Consider the following 10,859-nt stretch of genomic DNA (forward strand, 5'->3'; position numbering starts at 1 on the left):
CATTTAAATTATAATTAATTTATTTTTTCTCTTAAAAAAAACAAAAAAAATCATCTTCAAACTAAAATAACGTTTAAAAATTAAAAAACTAAAAAATCCACCCATATTCCAACGAAGGCATGAGTGGTTGACAAATGCTTTGTTCTAACAAAAGTGCTCCCACTAATTAGGTGGCAGTGGGTCTCGCCATTAATGATGTGATGTTTTGGTATTGGAGTTGTATTTTTTTTTTTTTTTTTACTTTTTTAATGCATTAGTGCTATTAGTGGTGATGTTTTTAGTGAGATGAATCATTGTTGTTGTTCTAATAAGGTGACAGTTACGTCGATCCATCTTGACATGATATTTTGACTCAGGTCAAATTTGGAAAGGTTAAATAAGTGTAATTTTTGATTTTTTTATGAAATATGGGCTGGATTTGGGTTGGGTTTGAAGTTATGTGTTAGAGAGGTAATGTGACTTAAATGAGATGATGTGACTTAAATAGGATAGTGACTTTTTTATTTTTTAGATTTTTTGAAAGATGTCAAACTTGACCTAAATTTATTTATTTATTTATTTATAGTATTTATTTATTTTTTCTGGGAAGAACCGACCTTTATAGCTCTATTTTAGAGTTCTAGATCATCGCTGTTAGTAATTTTTGGAACCGCTTTCCATTTTTCAGTACAGAGCCATTCATTGACCGGCACTACAATCTTCCATTACCAAGCTATTGACTTCCATGGATTCTCTCTCTAGCTTCATCTCTATACCAGCCTTGCTTATCTACCTTATCCTCTCTCTTCTCTCTCTCCAAATCCTTGCTAGAAAACTCCATGGAAACAAGAAAAAGTACCCTCCAATCAGTGGGACTGTATTCAATCAGCTAATCAATTTCAAGAGGCTCCATCATTACATGACTGATCTTGCTGCAAAGAACAAGACCTACAGGTTGATTAGCCCTTTCAGGAATGAGATTTACACTTCTGACCCTGCCAATGTTGAGTATATTCTCAAAACTAACTTTGAAAATTATGGCAAGGTATGCCCTCATTTTTTAAATTACTTTTGATGTTGTAATAGTTGTTGTTGAAAATATAAATGATATACTTTACCCCTTTCTCTACAGCTCAAGCTTTTAGATATTTGGTGGTTAATAATTCAGAATAGTATCAGAGATTTTAACCCATTTCAGTGATGGTTTGATAGTATATGGATGGTATCATAGCAGACAATAGAGATAATAACTTGTGTTCAAATCTCACTGTCTAACTATAAATTTTGGGGCAAAATTGACTTTATATATTTGTGTTCGAACCTCACCCGTCTACCCAAAAAGTTATAGCGAAAAATCTACTTTATAAAGTGTCATGAAAAAGTGATTATAATTTATAATTATAATTTAACAGCTTATAACTTATATCTGTGAATGTGATTTTTAACTTATAAATTAAGCTTCTCTTTTCCATTCAAAGAATTAGTTAATTTTTAACTTACAAAAAGTTATAAGTTATGTTGTTAAATTGAATCAAACACATCAAAATAACTTAAATTAAATTAAAAACTAAAATAAACTGAAAATAAACCATACCAAACAGGCCATATGGATTTGAGTTCGAACCTCACTTGTCTACCCAAAAAGTTACATGGCAAAATCCACTTTTTATATGGATTTGTCTATAAGTAGTGAACAAAAAGACAAATATGTCATTTCATTTTCATCTTTTGTTTTTTTTTTAAAATTCAAAATCCTAACTAAAACTAATTATACACGTTATTATAATAAACATAATTATATACATATAACTGAACATGTCTTCCTCTTTTTCTAAATAAATATCTAAATATCATTGATGGTATGAGTGGCTTGGCCTAATGGTAAAAACTTGCTATTGTTAGCATCTTGGTGGCCTATGTAGGTTCAAGTCACGGAAACCACCACCCTAGAAATAGGAGTATAACTTAGCAGGAGTCTTGTGCAATATGTCGCATTTTTTTCTTGTATATATATATTTGGATACATCATATTCTTTGCTAATGTAGCTTGGGTTGCCACTATAGTGATTATGCCTCATTGCTAAGCACATTCACATTTTTAGGGTGATTTCATTTCATTTAAGGCAAATGGAACCGGTGATGGTTTTATCATCAATCATATAACTTGAATGAAAACTTTGTCATCTGGAGCTTGCAATTTAGGTGTTTGAAACAATGTGCAGGGGGGGTATAATTACTGCATCTTAAGGGATCTATTAGGTGATGGAATTTTCACAGTCGATGGAGACAAGTGGCGCCAACAGCGAAAAGTATCAAGCCATGAATTCTCCACCAAGGTATTGAGGGACTTCAGCAGCGTGGTCTTTCAGAAAAATGTTGCAAAACTTGCCAATCTCATCTCTGAAGCTGCAACTTCCAACCAAATAATGGATATTCAAGTGAGTCTGCAGACCAAGGCACTCTTTGGTTGGGGGATTTAAAAAGGAATTTGGAAAAGAAAAGAGAAAATATGTGTCAAATTAGGTGAAATGTAGGTATATTTTGTTCACGTTTCACCTACTTTTTCTCTTTTTCTTTTCAAATCCACTCTCAAATTCTCCAACCAAACACACTGTAAAAGTTTTCAATTTCATGACGTACCCCTAAACACTAATGTAATAATCGATGTAGGATCTGTTTATGAAATCAACCTTAGATTCAATATTCAAAGTGGCCTTTGGAGTTGAACTGGACAGTATGTGCGGATCGAGTGAAGAAGGCGCCAAGTTTAGCAATGCCTTTGATGATTCAAGTGCAATGACTCTGTTGCGATATGTTGATGTCTTTTGGAAGATAAAGAAAGCTTTGAATGTTGGAGCGCAAGCTGAGTTAAAGAAAAATGTCAAAGTCATCGATGCTTTTGTGTACAAGCTAATCCGTAGCAAGATTGAGCAAATGGACAAGTCACCCAATGATTCTTCTGTAAGTGAACAATCCAAAGTTTTTTATTTGATCAAATAAGTGAGATATATATATAATCTTAACTTTTTCATTCTATACAATACATTGCCAGACAAAGAAAGAAGACATCTTATCAAGGTTTCTGCAAGTGAGTGAAACGGATCCAAAGTACTTACGAGACATAATTCTTAATTTCATAATTGCTGGCAAAGACACAACAGCGACCACTCTTTCGTGGTTCATTTACATGGTGTCCAAACATCCGACCATACAGGAAAAGGTTGCACAAGAAATTAAAGAAGCAACCGGCATCGAAGAGGTTACAAACTTTGCTGAGTTTGCAGCAAGTATGCGCGAGGACGCTTTTGAAAAGATGCAGTATCTCCATGCGGCTTTAACCGAGACTCTCAGACTCTACCCTGCAGTTCCGGTGGTAATGGAACATTTTCCCTTAAATGTGATTCTTAGTTATGTTTATCCTCTTTGAAACCAACATGCAATGAATTTCATAACAAGGAACAAAATTTTCAAAATTTTCCCAATTTGGAAGACATTCCAAAATATACAGAAGTTTTTCAATTAGGAGAAACATATACCAAAAATATTTCATTGACTCGTTCTAAGAAACACCAATACTTTTAAGAAAGTGTTGTGTCGGTCGACACAATATGACACTCGTCAGCTATGTTATATGCACTCGGATACAAGAATTGGGTGCATGTGTGTGTCAAAGTGTCAGATCTTCCTAAATGTAAATCTAAGGATATTGGAATATGCATCTGAAAGTTTGGTATAGGTATGGGGAAACGTCTTGAACACTTGTAGTTGCATATTGTATAGTATTATTAGATAAGATGGTGTAATTATTTAGAAATGTACTTTAAATTAAATGGAATTTAGGAAAAATAGAAAAATTTTATCTCTCATTCACGAGAGAAACTAAAAGTGTTTCTTTAATAGCAAATATGAGTGTCTTATTCTTAAAATATTATACAAAATCATTTACGAGCTGTGTTGCATTTTGACGTTATGACTAATCTATTCAATTTGACTGCAGATTCTAGTTTAAAATTCTGAAATGTTCATAATTTTAATTCCAAATAATTAGCACATGACAAAACCTTGCCCCAACTATTTCATGATGAAGGACTAATCTCGAGACTCTGATTATAGGATGCGAAGATATGCTTCTCAGACGATACACTACCAGATGGGTTCAGTGTGAGAAAAGGAGATATGGTGGCTTATCAACCGTATGCAATGGGGAGGATGAAATTTTTATGGGGTGACGATGCAGAAGAGTTCAGACCAGAGAGATGGCTTGATGAGAATGGTATCTTCCGACAAGAAAGCCCTTTCAAATTTACAGCATTCCAGGTTAGAACCATACATTTTACTTATCAAACTCATGGTAATTACATAAAAAGTTTTACTTATCTGGTTGTGTTGTCTACACTTTTGCTCCGTTTGTTTCTGCCAAAAACATTTTCTTATTAAAAACGTTTTCTATGAAAAAAAAAAGTGTCTGGTAGAAAAAATCAAACACATCCCACACCTTTGTCAAGTATTGGTTGTTCAACATGGATATTTGATTTATTTTAAATAATTCATTAAACATTGATAGTTGTGGCAACAATAGCAATGTTAGTCCGGACAACGTTTTTCATCTTCAAAAGTGAAAAATATTTTATATCCGAATAAGCTTATTTTCTGTCACGGAAAACATATTTTGTTTGTATCCAATATATATATATATATTTTATGAAAAAATTTCATTTAATGGAACTTAAAGTTTGGTTTGGCTAGTTGGTATATTTTATGGAAAACTTTTTTTGTCAAAAGAAACGGAGTATTAAGATGTTATTGAACTACTGAAAGAATTCAATGCTTACTGCTATTTTGCATTCAATTCAATCTCACCTTGGATAAAAGCACTCTGAACACTTTCCATTTAAAGAAACTAAGCTGATATCTACTGCTGCTGATGAACAGGCTGGGCCACGAATTTGTCTGGGAAAGGAATTCGCTTATAGGCAGATGAAAATCTTCTCGGCTGTCCTGTTAGGCTGTTTCGTGTTCAAACTGAGCGATGACACGAAAGCTGTTAATTACAGGACGATGATTAATCTTCACATTGACAGGGGCCTCCATGTCCGCGCCTTCCACAGATTAGCTGTCTAGAACCTCACATGTAGTTTTTGGCAGTGTTCTTTTTTCTTTTTGAAATAAATTTTGGGTTATGTTTGGATTATGGATTTGAATAGACATTTGAAATAGTAAAGGAAAAGGCGAGGAAAATGAAAAAAAAAAAAAAAATTGACTTATATTCTGTTCACATTGCCCTCCCCTTTTCCTCTTTCTTTTTCAATTCTCTATTGAAATTCATTGTAATTCAGTGTGTAGTAATGTGAAAGTTGGCAAGTTGCCAAGCAAATCCTAAAGCAACGACAAGTCACTTGTTAGTTACAGGACAATGACACTTAACATGTGCTGTAAAAATCTTGCTCATTGTATGTATTAATATGTGGTGTTTGAAAGTTTGCAACCATAATTTTCATGAGATTTCCAAGAAATCGCCACAATTTTCAATGCAAAATCTATGTAATAAGGTATATATATATATATATATATTCTACAGTGATGTTATTAAATTATGATTTTTTTATTGACGCTTGTCGTATCATTAGAGTTCATATTGTTTCGTAAATAAATTATAAAATATGTTAATTTGTGTAGCATTTTTCATATATTGTAGCAACGAGTTTCTCACAAATATAGAGCACACTCCCAAGTGCAAAGAAACATAGCGTTAACATATATAGGGATTTTTCAATCGTACAAAAAAGTGAGTTTTGAATATTCCATCCAAAAATTATTCTCAACTGTTAGATCTGGATAAGAGACAAATCCAGCCATTGATTTTGTAATAAGTAAACTAAATACACACAAAAGATGCGATTTTTTTTCAAAAAATGAAGTGATTCTGATCGTACTTATCACACAATAGCACCTTACTTGCCAGGATCTAACCCTACATAACACGGGAATTGACTCTACTTACCACAAAATATGAACATACTTGCCTAAAAAGTTGGTTTTTTTGGCTGAAAACTACTAGTGTTAGTTCAGAATTGCAGGTACTAGAAGGCAATATATATGATCAATATCAAGTTATTAGGGCAAGTCAAACTGCTCATAGTGACCATTAAACTTCAAAATGAATAACACAGGGATTAGATTTGTTTATATAATGATAACAACCAAATGAATTCGAGGAAACCTCAAAGCAATTCCAATTTCTCTGTTAAAACAAAAAGAAAAGTTCTCTCTATTGATTACAGAAACAGTAGCGCAATTCACTATAATCATGAGACTAAAGACGGAACTGTCTCAAAAGCTTGCAGAAAGGACAATGATAAGATAAACAACTATTACATTGATGCTAATTAACCTGATGGCGGCGTCAAAATGGGCGGAGGAAGGTCAATCCCCGGCCTTGATGCCCACCCTTTCCTATTCCTATAGGCCTCAACAGCCTTCAAGCGAAGCCTTTCTTGTGAAGCATCTTGGGAACTCTTCAATGCCTTCATGACATGGAAAAGCCTATGAGTTGAAACTGAAGACTACTAGTTTGTTAGGTAATATTAAAGGATATTGAATTTTACCTTAGGAATTGCAACCAATTTTGGCGGAGCTTGAACAACGTCTCCAAATTTGATCTTTTCACATCCAGGAAAGTCCTCATTCTCTTCTGTCTTCGCCTTTTTGTGTTTCTTTTTCATTGCTTCTAAACGCCTACATATAATTAAAGTTAAATCATCTAAATGTTCAAAGGTGAACTGCATTGGAAGAGAATAAGCTCCAGGAAATGAGAATTAAGTAAAGTAGAGACAGGAATGATCAATATAGTTACTTAATACACTAGATCACCAGATTGATACACAAGTTTTCAATGAACAAGAAAAAGTAACTCACAAAATGAGGGAAAAATTATAGATCCATCAGAAACCCAAAGTTCAAAAATGAGGTAAAACCGAAACAGATTTTATACCAAATATTGTACTCATTTGGAAGTGTCTACATCTTTATCAAGATCAATCCCTACTGTTTCTGTTAAAACATCAGTCATTACTAATAAAAGATAAATGTAAATTTTGTGAAACAGTATAAACTATTCACCATAATGATTTCACACAAATCAAGCTTGCAAAATGGAAAATGAGAGAAAGAGAGAAAGTGTGTAACAAAAACTTACTTTTTCTTACGCTCTTTTCTTTTCTGACCAACACCTGATTCCTCTAATGCTTCAAACCGAAGGTCACTAACACGCTTCCTTTTTTTCGTTTTCTTTCTCTTTTCTTGTGTGCTATTTTGAAAAATCTCATCATCATGATCCATATGTTGCAGAGTCACTGAACTTCCATCATTATCTTCCCCTCTGATTCCAGTAGATTTAGAGTCAAGCTTATCCTTTGAATGAAGTTTCTGTAAATAGAAAAAAATGTCTTTCTAAAATTAATGGTACTAGAATTCATCCATTTCAAGGGCTACCGCCAAAGTTTATGAGCAATGATGGAATATATAAACTACTCAAAAACACAAACATGACAGCTGAAGGAAAGACACCAATTTAGAAATAAAGGTGCTAAAATACCTACAAGCGGCTTGGTTCTTCCACCAACCAAAAAAAAAAAAGAGAAAAGAACTTTCCCCATATACATGAGTAACATTACTTGGAAAATGTGACTAAATACAGGAACGGGAACGTGGTACGCCACATGTTTTAAAATGTGGTACGATAGAAGTAGACTTGTATATATTATACTTAAGAATTTAAGGTACTTCTAGAGTAATTTTTTTTTAACTATTAGATATCCAATAAAATGTAATATTTTCTATGAGTATTATGACCAATTTTTTTGAATTTTTGTCTTGTCAAAACTTAACTCACCTTAGATTTTAGTTCGTTATATTTGAAATTTTTCTTCCTAAGGTAACATTTAAGGACATATACCGAAAAAAAACTTTTGGAATCGCTTTGGAATACTAAATTTACTATTTTAGAATGGAAGTGTACCATATTTCGAAATGTGCGTACCAATACGTAATTCGATAGGGTATTAGCATTTTCTAGTAACATAGTTATAGACTCACCTGCCAATCAAGGAGAGGGAGGCACACCTTAAATAACTCAGTAACTAATAACCACTGCCATTATATTTCACATCCATGTCATACCCACGGAATCTCAGTTTGTTCCTCATTCACTTTATTATTTATAATCAGGAATTTCTTTTTCCCTCATCAAACCCTTGTTTATTTTCAACAATGTGTTGCAACAATAAGCCTGCATGATTAATCCAAACCGAAGGCTATCACACCTAAGACATTAATGCTACTTCACAACTAAGAACACAAGATCCTAAACAGAATTTTAAGAATACAAAGTCAACAAACTCGAAAGTAGGCTGAGGCTTCATTACAAGGGTCTTAGCTCATGTATTCTATTTTTACACAATCAAATGTTAGAGAATACTGTATAGGCAGATAAGGATGATGAGTTCATGTGGGATGCAGGTCCTTGAATCCTTGACCCTGTGGTTAAGCTCATTAAAATTGCCCAATCAGTAGGCTAGAAGGTCACAGTAACAGTATAAGAAGAAATATAAGCAACATGTATATCACTTTTGGGAGTTTTGCGCCCAAATCTTTTTTTCTATTAGCTACAAATAAAAATTGTACTAGGGAACATGTTGAGGGGCCCTAACATTGTATTCAAGTAAATTCATTTTTGGATTTTTGGATTTATGAACATGTTGAGTTTACAGGTCTGTGTGCATTTTTGGATTTATGATGTTCACTGTATTCAAGTAAGGTAGTGAAAAGGTGCACTAAGAATCCATTTCATTAATAAATTGATCCTAGCCTAGAGCCTTCAACAAACCCAATTTTCTACATATTTGTACTGAAATACCACACACGTGGTGAGCAATGTGACAAGATTTTATTCTCCTCTTCACACCAACACATTTGTTGTTCATTAAATGAAGGTTCCAGCTTCCTGAATAAGAAACTTAAACCGTTCACAAATGTTACAAAATACTTGTCTCCACACCCACACCACACAAAAGGCCAGTGAAAGATAGAAAACTTCAAAAAGACAGTAAATATGCCCTAATAAAGACAACCATAATCCACTGAGAACTCACAAAAAGGCCTCTAATATGTCAGCCTTGCTCCATTGGATTGAGAGGCTATTTAGTGGTCTTAGAGCATTGGTGGTCTCAGAAAGTGGTGGGTCTCACTGTTCAAACCAATAAAAATCGAGTTGGAGCACAAGTCCTTGCCTTAGGAGGCTAAATAATTTCCCCATTTGATTGCTAAGAAAATGTAGTCAGAAATAAAATAAATAAATTAAAAGAAAATCCTCACATTAAGAGAACCAAGGATAACAATCATCCTCTTGCAATCAGGCCTAAAACACTGGTTTAGCTAAGTTCATGAGAAACCTTAAAAAATTAAAAATAAATAAAAAATAATAATCAGAGCCAAGCTATGTTTATTTAGAATGACCACATTTTCTTACCAATTTTGTTTACTGGTGTAATCGCTACAGGGGCGACAAATATAATTTCAAGACAGCCTAATTCACCTCATAAGGTAGTAAAAAAAATCCAAAATTTATGAACTTTTCAGGTTCCCAAATACAAAATTAATGACTAAAAACAGGAAAAATAAATAAATAACAACAGACTGTAAGCGATTACCTTGGTGTTTCCACTGCCAACACCACCTCCAGTGCTTTGTTCATTACTCACTGATGTCTTTGCAGATCCTAAAGGCACACACACGCACACACAAAAAAAAAAAAAAAAAAAAAGAAAAAAAAAAATCACTCAATCAGATACTCAAAATAATAATAATAATAATAAATAAAAATTAAAAAAATTATCGTCCAATCTTGATCCAAACATATACCGAATTGTGTTGTACTCAAAGTTTTACCCAATTGTACGAAAGTAATAAACGAATTAGGGCAGCTCTCTATATATATATACATGTAGAGAGAGAGAGAGAGAGAGAGAGAGAACCGAGTTGGGAGGAATTGGTGAAGGACATGAGGTGGCGAAGTTTAGAGGGAAGAGCGTCGAGGGAGGAGGGATGAGGAGGTGGGGGAAGAAGACTGTGGCCTCCATGTGCTGCTCTGTAGTTCTTCTCTCTCCTCCTTTTACCTTTCCCTACCATCTCTCTCTCTCTCTCTCTCTCTCTCTCTCTCTCTCACACACACACAATAGCCGCGGACGCCAATGCAACGGTGGCTCTGCTAAACCCTCGTCTGGCTCAACTTCCTGCAAATTAGACCCTGTTTGGCTGCGTTTTATACGATATTTTCGTTGTTTAACCTTTCCTTGGTATTTTTTTATTTTTATTTTTATGAGCAAGATTAAATTGAGTTCATAATTAATTATTACAACATTGATAATAATGATTGATGAGTATACTCCCCGTATAATTATTTAGAGGTCAATTCTTAGAATTAGACCACAATAAATAAATTTTTTGTGAATTCTTAATCTCGGCATGGCGTGGATGACCTGCCTTTAGTCTCGGCGTGGATGGTGCCTTTGACGAACCAAGAAAGGGATTAGTTGAGGTGTGGATGGCAGACTTTAGCTGAATTGGGGAGGAAAGGGATTAGTCGAGGTATGGATGGCTTGCTTTTAACTGAACTGAGAAGGAGATTAGTCAAGATTTACGTATGTTAACCTCGACATCTTTTACCGTTGAACACAATTATTAACATTGTGATATTGATTTTGTGGTTGTGTAGAGTTTGCTTTTTTGTTGTTTTATTTTCGTATTTAGCAACTTAAAAAAGAAAATTCTAAATCATATTTGATGAATCAAAAACTTAATTTATTTTTAAAAAAATTCAAAAG

The 10,859-nt window shown here is 33.7% G+C and overlaps 2 protein-coding genes across 2 annotated transcripts; one reads left to right on the forward strand and one right to left on the reverse strand.

Moving 5' to 3' along the window:
- The first annotated feature begins 583 nt into the window (after positions 1-583).
- Positions 584-5,470, forward strand: LOC114293922 (cytochrome P450 704C1). The gene is made up of 6 exons (XM_028238016.2): positions 584-1,024; positions 2,202-2,417; positions 2,650-2,940; positions 3,032-3,352; positions 4,093-4,296; positions 4,912-5,470. Exons 1-6 carry the CDS (start codon positions 725-727, stop codon positions 5,098-5,100), a joined length of 1,521 nt encoding a protein of 506 aa, XP_028093817.2. The 5' UTR covers positions 584-724; the 3' UTR covers positions 5,101-5,470.
- Positions 5,471-6,137: 667 nt separating this feature from the next.
- Positions 6,138-10,306, reverse strand: LOC114293936 (coiled-coil protein). The gene is made up of 5 exons (XM_028238025.2): positions 10,011-10,306; positions 9,687-9,754; positions 7,175-7,404; positions 6,585-6,714; positions 6,138-6,503 (listed from the first exon to the last, which is right to left on the reverse strand). Exons 1-5 carry the CDS (start codon positions 10,162-10,164, stop codon positions 6,366-6,368), a joined length of 720 nt encoding a protein of 239 aa, XP_028093826.2. The 5' UTR covers positions 10,165-10,306; the 3' UTR covers positions 6,138-6,365.
- Positions 10,307-10,859: the final 553 nt, after the last annotated feature.

The sequence above is a fragment of the Camellia sinensis genome, chromosome 2 (assembly GCF_055761805.1).
Source record: "Camellia sinensis isolate YWXY chromosome 2, ASM5576180v1, whole genome shotgun sequence".
NCBI lineage: Eukaryota > Viridiplantae > Streptophyta > Magnoliopsida > Ericales > Theaceae > Camellia > Camellia sinensis.

Coding starts and splice junctions, on each gene's coding strand:
- LOC114293922 (XM_028238016.2), top strand. CDS start 725: ATGGATTCTCTCTCTAGCTTCATCTCTATACCAGCCTTGCTTATCTAC. Junction 1,025..2,201: donor ACTTTGAAAATTATGGCAAG/GTATGCCCTCAT, acceptor AACAATGTGCAG/GGGGGGTATAATTACTGCAT. Junction 4,297..4,911: donor TCAAATTTACAGCATTCCAG/GTTAGAACCATA, acceptor GCTGATGAACAG/GCTGGGCCACGAATTTGTCT.
- LOC114293936 (XM_028238025.2), bottom strand. CDS start 10,164: ATGGTAGGGAAAGGTAAAAGGAGGAGAGAGAAGAACTACAGAGCAGCA. Junction 7,405..9,686: donor TTGGCAGTGGAAACACCAAG/GTAATCGCTTAC, acceptor TTCTATTTACAG/AAACTTCATTCAAAGGATAA. Junction 6,504..6,584: donor AATTGGTTGCAATTCCTAAG/GTAAAATTCAAT, acceptor CATGTCATGAAG/GCATTGAAGAGTTCCCAAGA.